The sequence below is a fragment of the Schistocerca cancellata genome, chromosome 11 (assembly GCF_023864275.1).
Source record: "Schistocerca cancellata isolate TAMUIC-IGC-003103 chromosome 11, iqSchCanc2.1, whole genome shotgun sequence".
Lineage (NCBI taxonomy): Eukaryota > Metazoa > Arthropoda > Insecta > Orthoptera > Acrididae > Schistocerca > Schistocerca cancellata.
Window position 1 is genome coordinate 121,921,675 of NC_064636.1, and position 20,967 is coordinate 121,942,641.

The window sequence follows — 20,967 nt, forward strand, 5'->3', positions numbered from 1 at the left end:
AATCTTGCTCTACATACCTCATCTGGTGATTTTGCCACTATTAACACCCCTTCTTTGATACTTCTGTACACTACTGGCCATTAAAATTGCTACACCACGAAGATGAGGTGCTACAGACGCGAAATTTAAGACAGGAAGAAGATGCTGTAATATGCAAATGATAAGCTTTCCAGAGCATTCACACAAGGTTGGCGCCGGTGGCGACACCTACAACGTGCTGACATGAGGAAAGTCTCCAACCGATTTCTCATAAACAAACAGCAGTTGACCGGCGTTGCCTGGTGAAACGTTCTTGTGATGCCTCGTGTAAGGAGGAGAAATGCGTACCATCACGTTTCCGACTTTGATAAAGGTCGGATTGTAGCCCATCACGATTTCGGTTTATCGTATCGCGACATTGCTGCTCGCGTTGGTCGAGATGCAATGACTGTTAGCAGAATATGGAATCGGTGGGTTCAGGAGGGTAATACGGAACGCCGTGCTGGATCTCAACGGCCTCGTATCACTTGCAGTCGAGATGACAGGCATCTTATCCGCACGGCTGTAACGGATCGTGCAGCCACGTCTCGATCCCCGAGTCAACAGATGGGGACGCTTGCAAGGCAACAACCATCTGCACGAACAGTTCGACGACGTTTACAGCAGCACGGACTATCAGCTCGAAGACAACGGCTGCGGTTACCTTTGACGCTGCATCCACAGACAGGAGCGCCTGCGATGGTGTACTCAACGACGAACCTGGGTGCATGAATGGCAAAACGTCATTTTTCGGATGAATCCAGGTTCTGTTTACAGCATCACGATGGTAGCCTCCGTGTTTGGCGTCATCGCGGTGAACGCACATTGGAAGCGTGTATTGGTCATCGTCGTACTGTCGGGCGCTGATAACCACGCAGTTGAGCGCCCCACAAACCAAACATCATCATCATCGCCGTACTGTCGTATCACCCGGCGTGATGGTATGGGGTGCCATTTGTTACACGTCTCGGTCTGGACACCAGTGTCCAAAGTTTTGAGCCTATAACATTGAGTTCATACTTGGTATGGGGAGGCGAAATAACCACAAAGCGATGTAAAACGGAAACATGTGTACAATTAACTAACGAGGGATGGGAAAGGAAGACTTGGGTTGGTCGGGTGGCTTCCAGAAGACTGCAGTGCACGTGTTGGCCTGCGACCCTGCGCTGACCTCCGGCGCTACGCTCTGTACAGCACTGCCTCGGCGTCTCCATCCACGTCGAGCGGCGGCGACAGAAGCCTTGGGATGAATTCTTATGCGCCCTCCTGGCACCGTAACGGTCCGGCAGACGTCTTTCGCTGGTGGAATGGAGGTGCTAATTCGGCACGATTCGAAAAAAGTGGACGCCGTTCTCGCGAAACCCACTTGTCTGAATTTACGAAACCAGTTTACACTGTAGGGTGTGGAACTATTTCACTGACTCCGTCGTTTGCCCCTCATACGACCAGGAGAGTAAAGAGTGATGTCGGAGCTGTGATAGAGCTTACTTTGGTTTAGCCATGATGTATCTGTCATCTAATAAGTATCCGAACGTTCTGTGGGGGAAAGATGCTATACAAACACGTCCACGCCAAAAGGAGATACAAATATATATTTGTGCGAAAGTTCCACAACACACGTTCAGGAAATGGAGGCAACGAGTTTAATTCCTAAACTGCTGAACCTGGAAATACCTGGGCACACCATAGCTTGCAACATTCGGATAAAATGGCGACATGATTTATGATTGTATTATGCAGCATTGTTTACCACGGAGGTGGGTGCTGAATCTTTTTCTTAAGAAAGAAGACACAGATATCAGTCTGTTAAAAGGAGAGTTAAACATACTAATAAATTTAGACTCTTACAGTGGTTCAGAGGAGTTCATATGGCTCTGAGCACTAAGGGACTTAACATCGGAGGTCATCAGTCCAATGGAACCTAGAACTACTTAAACCTAACTAACCTAAGGACATCACACACATCCATACCCGAGGCAGGATTCGAACCTGCGACCGTAGCAGGCGCGCGGTTCCGGATGGAAGCGACTAGAACCGCTCGGTCAAGGCGGTCGGTCAAGTTTAATCATGCCTACCCTGAGACATTCACCGAGGAAACTGATTTCTGCATTACATGTACATTGCTTCTGATGTGTCACGGATCTGTGGAACCTGAGATAAGGAGGAAGAAAATTTTTCTCAGAGGTGCCACGAGCTTGGATTTACATATAAGTCCTGTAACTTTAGGGCTGAAAGACGTTGTTGCTTTGCCAATTTTTTTGCTATGACATAAATAAACCATCTTTTGACTGAGAACGATAACATTTTTGGAAGGTGAAAGCAGTCTATCATAGTACCACGCTGGTAGTTACAAATCTTAGGTGATCACGAAGCAGTACGGACCCTTGTCATTTGAAGGAAACTGGTGACGAAATTGATTTAGGGTGGACAACACTCACCAGCTGTTGTTCCATTTCATACAGGTCTGCATGCGCTTCGTACAAGTGTTGAGGGTGCAGTGTGAGGGCTGCTCAGTGTCACTGTGTTTCAGGACCACCCACCATGTCGGCAGTTACGGAGGTTCAGAACAACACAACCGAGGCCCTGGCCGCCCTGCTAGACGGGGGTGACGGCGCCCTGGTGACGCTGGTGGCGGGCGAGACGAGGGTGGCGTCTCACAGGGCCGTGTTGGCAGCCGCGAGCCCCGTGTTCGAAGCGATGTTCGCGCACGACATGCTGGAGGCCAGCTGCGGCCAGGTGAGCATCGACGACGTGGAGGGCCCGGTGCTGAGGCTCCTGGTGGCCTACACGTATACCCTGCAGGCCCCCCAGCTGCCCGACACGGCCGCCCAGCTGCTCTCGGCGGCCGACAAGTACGGCTTGTCGGGCCTCAAGGCTGCCTGCGAGCGGCAGCTGATCTCGCAGTTGGCCGTCGAGACCGCAGCGGCGACGGCCGTCACGGCAGTGAGGCACTCGTGCCCGGACGCCACCAGGGCTGCCGTCACCTTCATAAAGGACCACCTGCAGGTGATGGCCACGCGGGGCTGGGCGGACGCTGTGCTCGAGTACCCACAAGAAGTCATTGAAGTCAGCAGAATGCTCGGTGAGCCACCAGCAGAAGCCAGGTAAGCACGATTCCCTTTTTGCCAGTGCTAGTGTGAATTTGACGTCGCCCTTGCTTTGTTCGTCATCTACTTACTGATCGTCAGTCACGATGCTAAGTCTCTCGCTGTTTTCACTTCTTCTGCTTCTTATCAATTTCGCCTTTCTCTGATTTACTCCGATTCCATATTCTGTACGTATTAGGCTGTTCATTCCATTCAGCAAACCCTGTAATTCTTCTTCACTGTCACCGAGAGAATCAGTCATCAGCAAAACTTATATCATTTCACCCTGAATTTTAATTCCACTCTTCAATCTTTCCATTATTTCCGTCATCGCTTCTTCGGTATATAGATTGAACAGTAGAGGCGAAAGATTACATCCCTGTCTGACACCCTTTTTAACCCGAATACTTCGCTCTTGGTCTTCCACTGTTATTTTACCTTCTTGCCTCTTGTACATATTGCAAATTACACGACTTCTCCTGTGGCTTACCCGTATTTTTCTCAGAATTTCAAACATCTTGCAACATTTGATATGGCCGAACGCTTTCGCCAGGACCACAAATCCTATGAATGTTACGGAACGTCAATTTTCTTTTCCGTTCTCCTGTGTATTATCCTTGTCAGAAACGTGGATGTTTGAGCTGTTAAGCTGATTGTGCGATAATTCACACACTTCTCTTCTCTTGCAGTCTCCCAAATCGTGATGATTATATTTCTCTCTGTCAGATTGTATATTGCCAGACTCATACATTCTACACAACAGTGAGAATAGACCTTTTGCCACCTCCTCCAATGATTTTAGAACTTGTGATTGAATGTTGTCTATACCTTATGCCTTCTTTGATCTTAAATTTTCCAAAGCGCTTTTAAAATCTGATTATAATCACCAATATTATCCATACCGAGTCCTGCTTGTTCTTCTGTCACGCCATCAGACAAGTTGTTCCAATCAGAGAGGCCTTCAGTGTACTCTTTCCAACTATCCGATCTCGCCTCTGTATTTAACACTGGAATTCCCATTCTGCTCTTAATGTTACCACGCTTGCTTTTAATTCCGTGGAAGATTGCTTTGACTTTTCTATATGCTGCGTCAGTTGTCCCAAGAATCATTTCTTCTTTGATTTCTTCACTTTTTCGTGCAGCCATTTCACGTTAGCTTCTCTGCACTTCCTATTCATTTCATCCTTAAGTGACATATTTCTCAATTACTGAATTTTTCTGGATATTTTTGAACTTCTGTCTTTGATTGATCAACTGAAGGATTTCTTATGTTTTCCATGGTTTCTTCGCAGTTAGCTTCTTTGTACCTACGTTTTTCTTTCCAACTATTGAGCTGTTAATTATCGCAGCATCTGTAGCCTCAGAGAACATAAATCTCATCTCTTCTTTCCTTAGTACTACTGTATTCCACTTCTTTGTACATCGATTGCTCCTGACGAGTCTCGTAAAATTCAGCCTGCTCTTCATCACCGCTAAATTGTTATGAGTCTATATCTACTCCTGGGTATGCTTTACAGTCCAGTATCTGATTTCAAAATCTGACTTTAAACCTCCCATGTTTCGGTCCTTTCCCAAGTATACCCCCTTGTCTCAAGATTCTTGAATAGACTATACCAGCTATTACTAGGATAAATTTACTATAGAACTTAAGTAGCCTTACTTCTCTCCTATTCCTATTATCAAGTACATATTCTCGTGTAACCCTTTCTTCTTCTCCTTCCCCTACAGTTGCGTTTCAATCCCTCCATGACTATCACATACGTACCGAATTACTTGTTCAATATCCTCACTTTTTCTCTCTTCACCTTCAACTTGCGACGTCATCATGTATACCTGAACTATGGATGTTGTTGGTTTGCTTTCGATTCTCACGAGAACATCTATACTCATCCGTTCACAGTATCTCACTTTCTGCCCTGCCTTTCTATTGATACTGAATCCTGTTATCTGCTGCTGTTGCTATTACCCTATTCTCATGTGACCAGAAATCCTTTCCTTTCCTTTCCGCGTCACTGACACCCACTACAGCTGGATACGTCCTCAGCATTTCCCTTTTCTTATTTTCTAGCTTCCCAACCACATACAAATTCCTTACTTTCCACATGACGACTCGTAGAACGTTATCCTTTTGTTGATTACTCAACTTTTTTCTCATGGTCACCTCCCCCTTGGGCCTCCTCGCCTGGAGGTTTGAATGGGGGACTAGTCTTCCCAGTGGAGAGTCTGTACAGCACAGACTTATTGAATCACATGCCTCATTGACGGACCTTATGTATCTTTATGCAGTGGTTTACATTGCCTTCTGTATTCTCACGTTGTCGATCATTGCCAATTCGTCCTCATTTAGCACCAGTTTCCGACCTCAAGGGAAAGAGAGTGCCCTGAAGCTCTGTCGGGCCCTCCGCCCTCTTTGGAAAGGCTGTTGGCTGAAAGAGGGTGACACCTGATGCTGGAAGTCTTCAGACACCAATGCTGCTGATTCTTATTCAAAATTCAAATGATGGTGAGGTTCCAACCCGGGACTGAGGACTTTCCTGATTACTAAAAAAGACGCTACCACTGGGTGACTCCCTGATATATCCAGTAAAGCAGGAGCTATGAGCACTGGGGCTACTCATACACACTGGGGGCAAACAAGAAGAGAATGCTCCAGGCAGCACAATAACATTGTCACACTCAGTGCTGTGCCTTACAATAACATTTCCTTCTCATCTCTGTTCAGCTATCGCCCTGAATATTTTCCGTGCACTCCCTTTCACTAAACAGACAGGCAATCTCTGCCCCCCCCTGTCTTGTTTGAAGTTCCCTGTGGCGTTACGAGGTCGTCCAGGGAATCCTATCAGGTTTCCTGCTACTGGGATATAGCAGATTATATTCGCTGTCCATCTACAGGTGTACGACATATCTCCCACAACATCAGTATTGATATGACGTTTTCATCCAGCTATCATTTGTTGCCTCTGTCTCCCGGGTACATATATCTCTCTCTCTCTCTCACTCTCTCTCTCTCTCTCTCTCTCTCTCTCTCTTCCTCCATTGATATAATTCAGCATCCATATATCAGTTTTCAAATTACCTCAGAACCAAAAGTACCAGCCAGTTGACTGTAACTGCTTCTAAATTGTGTCTGATAGTTGTTCTGTCAGGGCAGCAAAATTGTTGGCCCTTATGTTTGGGATTTGGTTTATGCTTCATTGTGAACAATTTGTTGTTTTGCATCTTAAGCTACGCCAATGGTGAATATGGCAGTAGTAGTGCAGAAAAAGACCAGTTAATTGGTGGCACAGTCACGTTACAGGCTGGTGTTGTTGGCACTGTGTGTTCTGTTGCCCTGGTGGACAGTCCCTCAGCTGTACCGCCTGCAGTGAGCCCCTGTGTGAACACGCCCACCCACACAGTGTTTCTCTGTGCAGCTCGCCGACCGCCACAGGGGGCGGGCCCACCCCCAACTCTGACCGTCAACCCCACAGCGGCCACAGCCGGACTCCTGCTGCAGCTGCGCCTCCCACGTCTGCCCGACACACCCCTCCACCTGATGACGCAGCCGCCTCGCGCTTCCGGTGAGTTGTGTTGCCACACGTGCCCAAGTCTTACCCTCACAGTACTGCTTATTTTGGCATTAACCAGCCGATATAGTAAATAAAATAAAATACAGATTCCTTCAGTTTTTGGATAGAGGTTACAGTTGCCATTAAACATTACTCCTTTCTCACTGTTTTGGCTATGATATTTTGAAGATTGAGCACATATGCAGAAGATTTCTCGTTCTCTGTATTTGCAGTGAGAATTACGTTCAGTTCAGTCACTCAACTGTAGTTACGTAGGAAGTGTCCCATACAAATCATACCCATTTGCAAAGATTCTTTATATATTGATGTGTTGAATCTGATTTTGTTTTTAGTAACGATTGTGTGTCTTACAAATTGATTCTGAATTAAATGGGCGTGGAAACGGGATTTTTCACACAATTCCACTCAACAAAACTTATGTGAATGGTTGTAGATATAAGTTATTGAAGACACTCAGGAAGAAATGGCGAAAGAAATACAAGTAATAATGACAAAAAGTTAATATTTAGTACAGTAATGAGGATTCAGCTTGTTTTGAGTATGTCTTAAAATGTAATTCGAATATTCCTTAAATGGTTCCCTGGTCAGTTACATCTGTAGTGACTATTGAAAATCTGTGCCGCACTGCACCAGGAACCCAGATTTGCTGCTTATTGCAGGCAGTCTCCTTGAGCAGTAGGCTGCCTGAGCACACCTCCACTTCTGACTCAGTGTCTCATCGACACTTGCACTAGAGTTTATCCCGGGGGACTTGTGGAAAGAGCAGCAAAAGGGAAATCGAGTCAGTGGATGTTATCCTACTTCAGGGGATGTACATGAGAGTCTCTGGCGGTAGTGTTTGCAAACCATGGGTAAAAAACGTCATCCACAGTGGCAGTTCCAGTTACGCCAGCAAACGCACTCAGCTGGTCTAATGGTTGAGGTATCTGCTCTCGAGAAGTGAGAAATGCAGTGGGTGTGGTTGAGTGGAGATGTGTACAGCACTGTATGGCTCGTCACTCGTAAACAAACTCCTGTATTCGATGCATGATGGTCACCAGGTGTGGTGAGTAGTGGATTTGATTCACCGAGGAGAAGTTTTGTATAATTCCATGGTACAGTTAACTATTATTTTTAGAAAAGGGCAACCGACGTGGGCAAAGATAGTTGGTCCTACTGAAAATATATATATAACAAACAGCAGAGTTTCCACAATGATGGTGGTGCCACTGCAGCGGAGTTACTAAATACAGTTTTCCTTAATTCCTTCACGAAAAAAGACAAAGTAACTATTCAAGAATTCGAAACCAGAACAGCTGTTAGCATGAGTGACATAAAAGTATATATTTTAGGTGTTGTGAAACAACTTAAATCACTCAAGAAAGGCAAGTCTTCTGGTCCAGATGGAATACGAATCAGGTTCCTTTCAGAGTATGCAGTGCCTTTCTTAGCAATCATATACAACCGTTTACTTGGCGAAAGGTCTGTTCCTAAAGACTGAAAGTAGCACAGGTCACACCAATACTCAAGAAAGGAAATAGGAGTAACCTATTGAATTATAGACGCATATTACTGGCCTCAATTTGCAGTAGGATTTTGGAGAATATACTGTACTCGAACATTATGACTCACTTTGAAGAAAATGACTTATTGATACATAACCAACACGGATTCAGGAAATATCGTTTTTGTGCAACACAGATTTTTATTCCCATGAAGTAATGAGTGCTGTCGACAAGGGATCTAAGATCTATTCCATATTCCTAGATTTCCAGAAGGGTTTTGATACCATTCCTCACAAGAGACTATTACATGGTGTATACGACCCAGGAGATCCGGGAAAGCCCCAGGAATTTTTTCATCCTCAAGAAAACCGGGAAAAACAGGGGAATTTTCTAGAATCCCGGGAGTTTTTTTATTGATTTAGTTTTCAGTTAATTTTTTGGCATTTTGACTGGTAATAACCGATACTCTAACAAAGGACATTACTGTATTCCGCTACTGCAGAATAATACTGCAGCAAAAAAATATGAACGAGGGAATGAAATTTAAATTGCAAAGGAAATGCTTCGTATATAAACAAAAAACACACAGTGCTCATACAAGCATCTGCCAACAGCAAAATGTGTGAAAGGCTGTAGGAAGACAATGCAGTGCTTCGTAACAACAAATTACCTCCGATGAGCGTTAAGTCACAACTGTTTACATCAGATTCATTTAAGCAGTTACGAGCGGAATCACGCGCATGCGCAGTTGAGTCGCTTCTGAGTAGTACCTTCTCCCGCTTCTGGAAACAGGAATGTCGCTGTTGGTTGTGTACGCAGCAAACCGGAGTATCTGAACCAGGCGGCAATTTCGGTGGCGAGGGGGGGAAAATTCGTATTGTTGAGGAAAAATAACCTTGTTTCACAAAGCACCTAGCATCTAGCGCACATTGGTCTATCGATTATTCAAAAGAGTTTGAAGCTCATCCCTGTTGCTATTTGAACATTTTTGATCACATTCTAAGTTGATTTCTGAAAAAATCATAAGTTGATTTTTGAATGCGTGCATAGTGTACGTGATGTACCTGCCAGGGGAATCCTCGTCGCATCTGGAAATAAACTTTCCTGCAGACAAGAGGGGACGGGGCTACACGAGCTGAGCGGAATAAAGCCGCACGGGTGAATGTAGTATGTGTGTGTGACTGACTGGTATGCAGATGATGAGTGAATGGCTACGTCCATAGATTCAGACTACCAGAGTGGAAATGAACGACCAACAGGAATAACAGATACAAAATGTTAACGTATTATCTTGTCTCTGTATCAAAGAAAATGAAAGTTTGACAGAAAATTTTTGACCAGGTCGCTACACTTGAGAGGGCAAGTTGTACATTTCCTGGTTAGCAGCCTTTAAGTTCCATTCTGGGAGTAGTGCGGAAAACGCGTTGTACGAACACGTAATAACGCCTAACCGGAGAATAATCGCTGGATAATTACTAAACCGGTGATTCTGGCAGAGTCAGTGGAGTTAACTGGCGAATGAGCTTTGACAATGATAGGAATAGTTGCAGAATTAGGGATGGGAAGATTTTGTTAGAACGAGGAAGGAGAAGAAACGGGGCGGTTCCAAATTTATACAAAAATTTCGTACTACTACTTTTCTACTTTTAGATCTCATGCTTAAGAAACGGGAGCTTATGAATGAAACATGAAACTATTTCCTAATATAAAGCCTTTTGCTTGTAGTAGGCCAAACAGGCATTTCATATTATTACTTGGCAGAGTTTTATTCTGCCGTATTATAAAAATGACCATTATTACCAAAACAGTCTCGCTTGTTTGGTGTGTGTTACAGTTGCTGCAATATTAGAAAGACGTATTTTCTTTCGTCCTGCAAACAGTGACTATAGACGAAATGAGATCGAGAAACCACACCAGTCTTTGGTATAATTTGTATTAAAAGCTTTTTGAGTATTAGACAACGACATTTCGATTTTTCACGTAGCAAAACATTTGACGAATTTTGATGAGGTAACAGATTCTTTCGCAGAAAGGAAAGCACAGCATGTAAAGCTAGAGCGAGATTAGTGAGAAAAGAACGCAAGGATTGAAGAAATATGTACTGTCTTGCTTGTCTCTTGTCTTACCTGGTTTTGTGTGTCCTGTATTTCATTTTATGTCACACAGAACAAAGTTATTAGCAATTAGGCAATAAAGAATCCTAATTTTCTGAAGAGTTCTTCTTCTTCCGGCTACAAATAATTCCATCCAGTATTAATTGAGACGTTATTTTGTTTAAAATCAAAGGACATTTTAATTTTTGCTCTCCTGAATGTAGTTCGATGGCATCCGTTGCAAAATACACATTTGAGTCCCACAGTGCGAAGTGCAGTGACGTGCAGTGCAGTAAGAGAACGCTGTGTGAAGAGGCGTGGCGCTGCACTTTGGCACACTTAAGACCAAATACCGCGTCTTAAATTTCCTCGAAGTTATATGTTTTATGCATAGGACTCTTCAGGAAGAAGTGCGCTACAAAATGAACATTGTCTTTTTTTTTTTAATTTTGATGCCCTATCTCAAGCGCTCCAGGGTGGGAGGGGGGGGGGGGGGCGCCGCCATCTAACCGTCTAGTATTGCCCCGGTACGAAATATCATAGATCCAGGGTTGATGCACAGATCAGGTTGACTTGTAGTGGGGAGGGGTGTAGTGGGGACGGGGGGGGGGGGTGATCTGTGTTCACATTTAGTGACTTCGCTGTTTCCTCTTTGTTCACTGCTGTCATGTCAAATGAAAGAGAGTGGTTTCTGTGGCTGGGAGATATCAAGTGAATTAAAATACATTCACATAATTACGGAAGATTAAAATATGTCATTAGTTCCAGATTTTAATACAATTTCCATCTTTCTGATAGTCAAGCATTAATTATCTTGCAGAACAATTAAGGTACTTTTGTCGCTTTCCTGAAGTAATTCGGCTTTTATTGATCTTTCCGCTGAGGCAGCTAGTTTATTTGAAACGAAGTGTTCAATTCCACACTATTGGCTAGTTTCAACTGTTCGCTGCATTTCAAGGGCACATTTTCATCTTCTACAGGCTGTATACGACCTGGGACAACCGGGAGATCTGGGAAAAACCCGGGAATTTTTTCATCCGGGAGAAAACCAGGAAAAACCCGGGAATTTTTTAGAATTCTGGGAATTTTTCATTGTTTTAGTTTTCAGTTAAATTTTTGTAATTTTGACTGGTAAGAACCGTTACTCTAACAAATGATATTACTGTATCCTGCAACTGCAGAATAATACTGCAACAATGAAACTTAATGAGAGAAAAAACCAAAATAACTTAAAATGCAAACGAAATGCGCCATATACGACGATGACACAGTGTCCTCATGCAAGCGTCTGCCAACAGCAAAATGTGTCAAAGGCTTTAGGAAGACTGTGCAATACTTCGTAACAACAAATTCCTTCCGATGACCGTGAAGTCACAACTGTTTACATTACATTCGTGGTAGCAGTTACGAGCGAGCTCATGCGCGTGCGCAGTTGAGTCGCGTTTGAGAAGCAGATTCTCCCGCTTCTGGCTACAGGAATGTGGCTCTCCGCTGTGCAAGCAGTCGCAGCAAGCAGCTAGATGGTACCGGGAAAAGGGGGCGCCAAATTCATATTCTCAAGGAAAAACTTATTTCACAAAGTGCCTAGCATCCAGCGCACGTTGATCTATCAGTCATGTATATGATTTTGAAACGCATCCTTGTTGGTTTCTGAACACATTTTAAGTTCATTTCTGAATGAATCATAAGTTGATTTTTGAATGCATGCGTAGTGTACGTGATGTCTGTCAGGAGAATCCTAATCGCATCTAGAAAATAATCTTTCTGCAGACAAAAGGGGATGGGGCCGTACGAGCTGAGCGGAGTAAAGCCGAACGGATAAATGCCAGTCACTGTCTGATTATGTGGTTGATTGGGTTTTCGAATGATCAGCTTTCTTATAATTCGTAGCGAAATCCATAGATTCAGTCTACGAGAATGGAAATAAAAGACTGCAGGAATAACAAGTGGGTAAGATTACGTATTATCTTCTCGTTGTATCCAAGAAAATGAAATTTTGACAGAAACTTTCTGGCCAGATCGCTACACTAGTAAGGTCCAGTTGTACAGCCCCTGGCTAGCAGCCGCTTAAGTTCTGATTCGGAAGTAACGCAGAAAACGTTTTGTACGAATTTGTAACAACGCCTAATGGCAGAACAATCGCGGGGTAACTAAACCGGTGATTCTGGCGGGGTTACTGAAGTTAATCGGCGAACAAATTTTGACAGTGGCAGGAATGTCCACAGAATTGGTGATGACAAGATTGTTAGAACGAGGAAGCAGAATAAACGGGGACATCACACAAATTATGGAAGGACGAGACTATTCCTAATTTATATAAGAATTTCGTAATACTACTTTCCGATCTCATGCTTGAGAAACTGGTGCGTATGAATGAAATGTGAAACTATTTCCTAACATCAAGCTTTTTGCTTGTTGTGGGCCTAATAGGCATTTGATATATGAACGTAGTGAATTATATTCTATCGTGTATTAAAAATGACTATCTGTGCCAATACAGTCTCGCTAATATGGTGTGTGTGTGTGTGTGTGTGTGTGTGTGTGTGTGTGTGTTTTATAAAATTTGCTACTATATTAGAAAGGCCTGTTTTGTTTTATTTAGCATACATCGACAAAATAGATGTAATCAGATCCAGAAACCACACCAGTCTTGGGTATTATTTGTATTAACAGCTTTTTCAGTATTAGATAACGAAATTTCGAATTTTCATGCTGCAAAAAGTTTGACCAACTTTGGTGAGGTAATAGATTCTTGTGCAGAAAGCAAAAGCACGCCATTTAAAGCTGTAGCAAGAGTAGAGAGAAAAAATGCTAGGAGGTAAGAATTGAAATGTGTACTTTCTTGCTTGTCTCTTGTCTATATTGGTTTTATGCATGCTATATTTTACTTTCGTCACACAAAACAGGAAGTTATTAGCTATTAGGCAATAAAGAGTCCAAATTGTCTGAAGAGTTCTTGTTCTCCCGATTACAAATAATCCCATCCGCTATTAATGGCGAGTTTTTTTAAAAAAATAAAGAGGGGCAGGCTGTCAAACTGGCTGACTGAGAGCAGGAGAGGCAGCACAGGACATTTCTATTTCCACAGTCCTGAATATAGTTTGATGTCATCGCTTACAAAATATACCAGTTTCAATTCCACAGAGTGAAATACAGTGACGTGCGATAGAAGAATGCTGTATGAAGAGGCGTGGCTCTGCACTTTGGCACACTTAAGGCCAAATAACATGTCTTATATTTTCTCGAACACGTATGTTTTTGTTTCAAATTTTTCAGAATGATGTGTTTTACAAGATACCCTAGGGTATGTTCGAAAATTCGATTTTTTTAGTGTTGACCGGTTCGCAAATATCGTAGATGCGAGGCTGATGCGCAGAGAAGTCTGAACTACAGTGGGCAGTCTCCACGTGGCCCGCGTTAACGTTCAGTGGTTTTGCTGTTTCTCCTTCGTTTACTCTCGCGTCACATGAAAGCAAAACGGATATCTTTGGCCGGGAGGTATCAAGTGAATTAAAATACATTCACATAATTACCGAAGGCTGATATACGTTATTAGTTTCAGATTTTATTTTGTTTCCACCTTTCTGACAGTCAAGCACCAGTCGCCTTGCAGAACAATGAAGTTATTTTTGTCTCTTTGCTAAAGAAATTTGGCTTTCATTAACCTTTTCCGCAGAGGCATCCAATGTATTTGAAACGAAATGTTTAATTCCACAGTACTGGCTAGTTTCAACTGTTCGCTGCATTTCAAGTGCAAATTTCCATCTTCTATCACGTATGGCATTATGCCATAATAAAGAACCAAACATGAGATAATGCAGCACTGGTACTCCAAGAAAATTTACATCTGAATCTGGACACACGAATGTGCGCTTTAAGTTGCAGTTTAAATGTGCACATTTTAGTATGGTTCACGAAATTCTGATATCTTGGAGTACCCTGTGACGTCTTACTGCTTTTACAACGTAATGTAAGATCTTTTAATGTTGTACATGTACGTACATACGGGCTTCCTACGTCATGTTAGCTGCGCAAGCGCGGGCGCCTCTTACCTGGCGCTCTCCGGCAGCTGCTGGAACGAACCTGTTTCCAGCAGGTCGTGGAAAAATATTGCGAATGTTGGTTTGAAAAGCGTTAATTTCAAAGTAAATATCTTTTAATGTAAGTTGGACTATGCGCGAGGATGTACCATGAAATTCTTAAATCAGTGTAGAAGAATTTCGAACCCTGAAGATCAGACATTTATGTCATTATTAAAAATTTTACTGCCACATTTGTGTGATGTATCTTAAAGTGTAACACGCGCAAAAAATCAACATTATATCGAAAGATTAGCTTCTCTTGCAGCTTATTAACCTTAATGACCAATATTATATGTGGAAGCTTTGCTTTTCTTGTAGCAACACTATGTATATTAATGTAAGCCATTAACTCGTGTGTTACCGCTGCTTAGCAGGGATGTTGCTATTGGCTGACTACATCACGCGTCCTATGCTCTGAATACTCGCTGTCATGAGCTGGCGAGATCACGTGACATGAGCTGTGACTGGCTTACAAAAGCGCATCGCAATCTCGATTTCTGTGATTCGGAAAGTAACATGCGGTGTTTGGTGGAATTCCATTGTGTGCTGTCGTAATACGAAAATACGCAACGTACATGTTGCTGCACATCAAAGATATTTCCAAAACGTGTCTTTATCTCTGAGTTTCGTTTTATAAAGTGCCAGGAAATTCTACGCCCATGTCCAAAACCATAAACATTCAAAGGATTGATAAGTTTTGCACTTCCGAGGGAAAATATACTGTCACTTAAGACGGAAAAAGAGTTTTCACGCGGGAGAAAGTGTATTTTTAAGCGGGGAATCCGGGAATTTTTTTCCTTGTCCACGTATACATCCAGTATTAATCAAATTTGATACGTATGAAGTATCGTCTCTATTGTGTGACTGGATTCTTGATTTCCTCGCAGAGATGTCACAGTTCATACTGATAGACAGCAAATCATCGAGTAGAATAGAAGTCATATACGGCGTTCCGCAAGGTAGTGTCATAGGCCCTCTGGTGTTCCTCATTTACATAAGTGATCTAGGTGATAATCTGAGCTGCCCCCTTAGATTGTTTGCAGATGACGGTGTAATTTACCGTCTAGTAAAATCATCAGACGATCAATTCCAATTACAAAATGATCTAGAGAGAATTTCTTTATGATGCGGGAAGTGGCAGTTGGCACCAAACAAAGAAAAGTTCGAGGTCATCGACATGGGTACTAAGAGAAATCCGCTAAATTTTGGGTATACGATAAATCGGACAAATTTAAGGGCTGTCAATTCGACTAAATACCTAGGAATTACAATTACGAGCAACTTAAATAGGAATGACCACAGAGATAATATTGTGGGAAAGGCGAAACAAAGACTGCGCTTTGTTGGCAGAAACTTGGAAGATGCGACAAAGCTACCAAAGAGAGCCTACATTACACTTGTACGTCCTCTGCTGGAATATTGCTGCGCGGTGTGGGATCCTTACCAGGTACGATTGGCGGAGGACAGCGAAAAAGTGCAAAGAAGGGCAGTTCGTTTCTTGTTATCGCGCAATATGGGTGAGAGTGTCACTGATATGATACGCGAGTTGGTGTGGCAGTCACTGAAACAGACGGTTTTCTTTGCGACGAGATCTGTTTACGAAATTTCAGTTGCCAGCTTTCTTTTCCGATCGTAAATATTTTGTTGACATCTACCTTTCTAGGGCGAAATGGTCAACATAATAGAATAAGAGAAATCAGAGCTCCAATGGAAAGATTGAGGTGTTCCTTTTTCCTATGTGCCATTCGAGAGTGGAATGGTAGAGAAGTAGCATGAAAATGGTTCATTGAACCCTCTGCCAGGCACTTCAGTGTGAATTGCAGAGTAACCATGTAGATGTAGATGTTGATTCCCTCCTGTATAGAGATTCAAGTACTTCCTGCTTTGATTGACCAAGATAATCAGCTGAAGATATCGACTTTGGAATCCAGTGAGCATTTAAAACCCTCCTGCACCTCAGGCAGGCAACAGAAGCACACCCATTTCGACTGGCAGTCATGGAAGACACAGAGAATTAGTGTTCAAATTATATCAGGAGCAGGCAACAAACAGAAATTTTTCAATTTTCATGCATACAAATCATGCGGGTAATAACGCGTAATTTGGCGCAGGAAGTACATACCTACAAGTAAAACAATTTTAAAAACGCTCGATATAAGATGACACACACCTACATGTGATACATGCACACTGAAAACATCATCGATAGTGTCGAATTGTATACTTAGTGTCCAGGATAAACAAAGCAGAAACCAATAGAACCCCAGGATGAGATGCAAGACTTGGAAAGGTAGGAAGTGGGGAAATGTTTGGGATGCAAACACAACAGGTTATGTTACAACGAAAAAAGTGAGAAACTTACTGTTAGAGAAGGAAGCAATGGACTTACAGCACACACAATAACAAACTAGGACAATGACAAACAAAGAATAACGTTTTGGGGGATGAATCTGTAGCTTTCAGAGAAGGTAGCAAAAGATCAAATAGGTAAAAACAGGGCCAAATAGAAATCCTTGGTTAATGCAGGAGATACTGAGTTCAACTGTTAAAAGAAGAAACTATAAAAATTCAGCAAATAAAGCATGCAAAAGGAAATATAAATGTTTAACTAATTATTGACAAGTGGAAAATGGATAAGGAGGACTGTGTAGGTGTGTGTGTGTGTGTGTGTGTGTGTGTGTGTGTGTGTGTGTCAGGGAGAGTCGACCTGGTGCCCTTGTTGTATTTGAAATATGTCAACCAACTTACTGTGTACGAAGCAGTGACTTATATTTTTTGTCGGTACGTCAGGAAATTTCCATGTTACTGGTCTAAATCACTTAGCTGTCTGGTGAGGAAGTAGTATTTCAGTGCTTACAGATGCGTTTAGTTTCTAGTGTTTTCTTCCTAAGTGAGTGAAGGGATTGGTACCCAGAGAAGGTAGTTTCAGGGGTGTGTTTGAATGTAGATGAAGGATTGTGTAGCAACTGCATGCCGAGGTGAAAGGAGGCGGATCTGTGGAGTGAATTATGAGGAAATGTGCCAAATGAATTTGTTACAAGATGGAGTGCACCTATTTTTAATGGCAGATGGCTGAAGTTTTTGATTATGGGCTAGTGCTGTGGATCTGTCTGTAATACGCTGGTTAACCCGTATCGCAGAAGCGAGATTTCTAGATTTGTGACTTGTTGCTCGGAAGAAGTGTATTTCGAATTGTTGGCAGTTTTGCGGCTGTGACAGTTTCTTTCATTTGGTGTGTGTGTCTCGATAGTAGACAGTAAGTGTGTTGATGTTTTGTGCAGGAGCCTTTCTGGGGCAGAGCGAGGCAGGAGGCTGATACAGGCGGCTGTGGAGGGGGCGGTGGAGGAGGTGCGGCTGTTGCTCACGGCTGGGGAGGACGTGGGGGTGAGGGACTGGCGCGGGTGGACCGCCCTGCACAGGGCTGCAGACAGAGGCCACGCGGCTGTGGTGCAGCTGCTGCTGCTGCTCTCTGCGGCGTCCGACCCCAACGCCAGGGATCAGTGGGGGCGGACGCCGCTGCACTTGGCGGCATGGAATGGCCACGCAGAAGCGGCGGCTGCGTTGCTGCAGGCCGGAGCCGACAGGGGGGTGAGGACTGATAGTGGGTGGACCCCCCTGGACCTCGCCAGGCGGCGACACCATCAGCAGCTCGTCGAGATGCTAACAGAGCGTTAATACGCGCCACTAGAGGAAATGACATCCTGTACTTCATTGTACATAACATTAAAAAAAAATTGAAAAAAAAGATCGCTTTCTCTATTCATTTCTACCTTTTGCAGTCCACACAATTTCTCCAGTAACACCACAACTACTGCATCAACAGGAGATATCTGTAAACCAACGTGACAAACCTTCCTTTTGAGATTTCACTCTGTAAAACATTTCGCAAGCAATTTCTGCAAAAGCTCAGCAACAATTGACAAATACTCCACTCCATTTATAAACTCCACTTCTCTCTCCCTCTCTGTCTTGTTTCTCGTCCCACATACAATATTCAAATGAGCTTACAAGAATACAGCCGACGTCTTTCACAACCGTCTGAATTTCGAAACGTAAACACCCAATCTCTTCCAAGACACAAATGCGAGAATACCGTTTGTTGTGTAACACGTCGTCCAGCCGCAATAACGTCACTTCTTTCCACCAGTCCGCTACATTACCAAATTACTGCAAACTATTTGCTAGCAGTGTCTATGGTGCTACATTACATCACTGTAAACCGCACCATACTCAGATTACTGGCATATAAGCTGTTCACTTAGAATGTATCTTCACTTCAGATTTCACACTGAATTCACTTCTGTGCATGCACTGCACAAGTACTTTTCGTGTTTAATTGTAATGTCACATTTGTAGCACTGCTCACACCACATCATGCTCACACCATCTGCAGCCTTCTTGCCAGCTCACCTTCAAATAAAGAGAATTGAAAAACCACTTAAAATCATTCCTCTCCCACACACCTCCCTTGCTGCTCTTACAGAATAAACTACCATCTCTCAGGGAATTATACTCAATCGTGTGAGACATGCAGCCAGTAGTGGAAATATACATCACTTTCAAAAAGTACACTTTTGCGTCTCTGTAGGCGTTTTGGGAGCAGACCGCATTTGCAACATTCATTCCCCTGTCTGCTGTGATACAATTAGACTTGGCATCCCCGTCCATTCATCTGTCACCAAAGTGGCAGACTGCATTCTGAACAAGAGCTTCTGTGGCCCTCATGTGGCGGCGTTACAGACGGAAGCTCCTTAACATTCTCTGTGAGGAAGCAGCGACGCCAGAAGGCAGTATTGACTTGGTGAGTGACCTCCACGGCACTGATGAATACTTCAGGCTCGGCCAGTTGATCCTCAACATAAATAAATGTAATACACTGTGCATACACAGGAAAAGAAATCGACTACTGTACAATTACACTGCTGATCACAAATTGCTGGAAACAGTAAGTTACGTAGGAGTAACTATCCAGAGCCACCCTACGTGGAATGACACCACTTACTAAGAAACTGCGGCAGGTCTTTTCTCAGCGATTCCATATTAATATGTTTTGGGCTCCTAAATCCAAATTTCGTCCTTCTTGCCTTGTAGTATGTCGGCTTCACAACAAAAGCCTCACAATTTTCAGACTTTTCACAGATTTTCCTTTCTTTGACAAACAAAATTAAATTGGACAAACTGCTCTACAAAATGCGGCAATCAGGCATGATTTTCTGACGGCGAGCGGCGACGGCGCTACATCCTGCTGAAAAACGGCGACTTCCCAAAATTCGGAACGCGCCTAACGCCATTCATCTGTTGCACTCTATTACGACACTTTGGAATGGTATGGCAGTCTTCAGCACAGGGAAAACAGCCCAGAACTCCATCTGCGTTCTTCGCATCATCAAACACAGTGGCATATATTTGAAACGTGTTCGTATTTCCAGAATGAGATTTTCACTCTGCAGCGGAGTGTGCGCTGATATGAAACTTCCTGGCAGATTAAAACTGTGTGCCCGACCGAGACTCGAACTCGGGACCTTTGCCTTTCGCGGGCAAGTGCTCTACCAACTGAGCCACCGAAGCACGACCCACGCCCGGTACTCACAACCCCAGGCTGTGACTAAGCCATGTCTCCGCAATATCCTTTCTTTCAGGAGTGCTAGTTCTGCAGGTTCGCAGGAGAGCTTCTGTAAAGTTTGGAAGGTAGGAGACGAGGTACTGGCAGAAGTAAAGCTGTGAGTACCGGGCGTGGGTCGTGCTTCGGTGGCTCAGTTGGTAGAGCACTTGCCCGCGAAAGGCAAAGGTCCCGAGTTCGAGTCTCGGTCGGGCACACAGTTTTAATCTGCCAGGAAGTTTCGTGTTCGTATTTATTTGAAACGTCTTCGTATTTATTTAAACTCGTTGTTTTAAGTGTGTGGTTGGTATCTGAGAAATTGCTGAAATTTATTTTGATATCGAAATGCGTAAATCTCAGTCCAGTGCGACAGAACTGTGTAAAAATTTAACTTTGAATGGAAGTATGCGAAGCACATGCTACACGATGCGAAATCCGGGCTGGCCGGTACATCAGACAATTCGCCTGCGAGAGAGGTCGTTTTCAATGTAATTTATACATACCATTTGTCTGCAAAACAGATAACACAATTTAAAATATTGGTCCTGAATACTGTAAATCTTCACACTTGTAAACAATAACTGAACCAGATCTGCTATCGTATCTGTAGTGCAAATGAAGATAAAATGTGACGCATCCCGCTTTGTGTCAAAACTGCTCCAAAATTCACAAGATAACGCCTTTCTGAAATAACTTACCGATTTGGAAAGTCTGAAATAATGATTTCACAAATACATTCTGGTGTGTGGCGGAGGACAGTTTGAGTACCACAGCTGTTTCGGCCTTTTACTGTTGCAGTCACGGTGTGAATCACTGCTGGTAAGCCACCGTGTGACCTCGGTTCTCCTTAATTTTTACTTTCACGTTCCCTCCTTAATTTTTACTTTCACTCTCCTTCTACCGGGACGCGTGTAGCAGGTAGCAATATATCGGTTGAGTCAGGTGTAGAGAAACTGAAATAGAGCTCAAGTCTTCTTCATGTCCCTGTTGTACTCTCATAAAAATGTTTGCAATCGACTGAAGTTTCATGTCGACA

At 43.4% G+C, this 20,967-nt stretch overlaps 1 protein-coding gene across 2 annotated transcripts in view; it reads left to right on the forward strand.

Moving 5' to 3' along the window:
* Nucleotides 1–18,024, forward strand: part of LOC126108824 (uncharacterized) — a 71,301-nt gene extending 53,277 nt beyond the window's left edge. For both annotated transcript variants that reach the window (XM_049914188.1, XM_049914187.1), the window contains exons 2-4: nt 2,549–3,122; nt 6,518–6,664; nt 17,614–18,024. In XM_049914188.1, the coding sequence (XP_049770145.1) occupies nt 2,560–3,122; nt 6,518–6,664; nt 17,614–18,007 (1,104 nt within the window). In that variant the 5' untranslated portion in view covers nt 2,549–2,559 and the 3' untranslated portion in view covers nt 18,008–18,024. The remainder of the gene's footprint in view (nt 1–2,548; nt 3,123–6,517; nt 6,665–17,613) is intronic.
* Nucleotides 18,025–20,967: the final 2,943 nt, after the last annotated feature.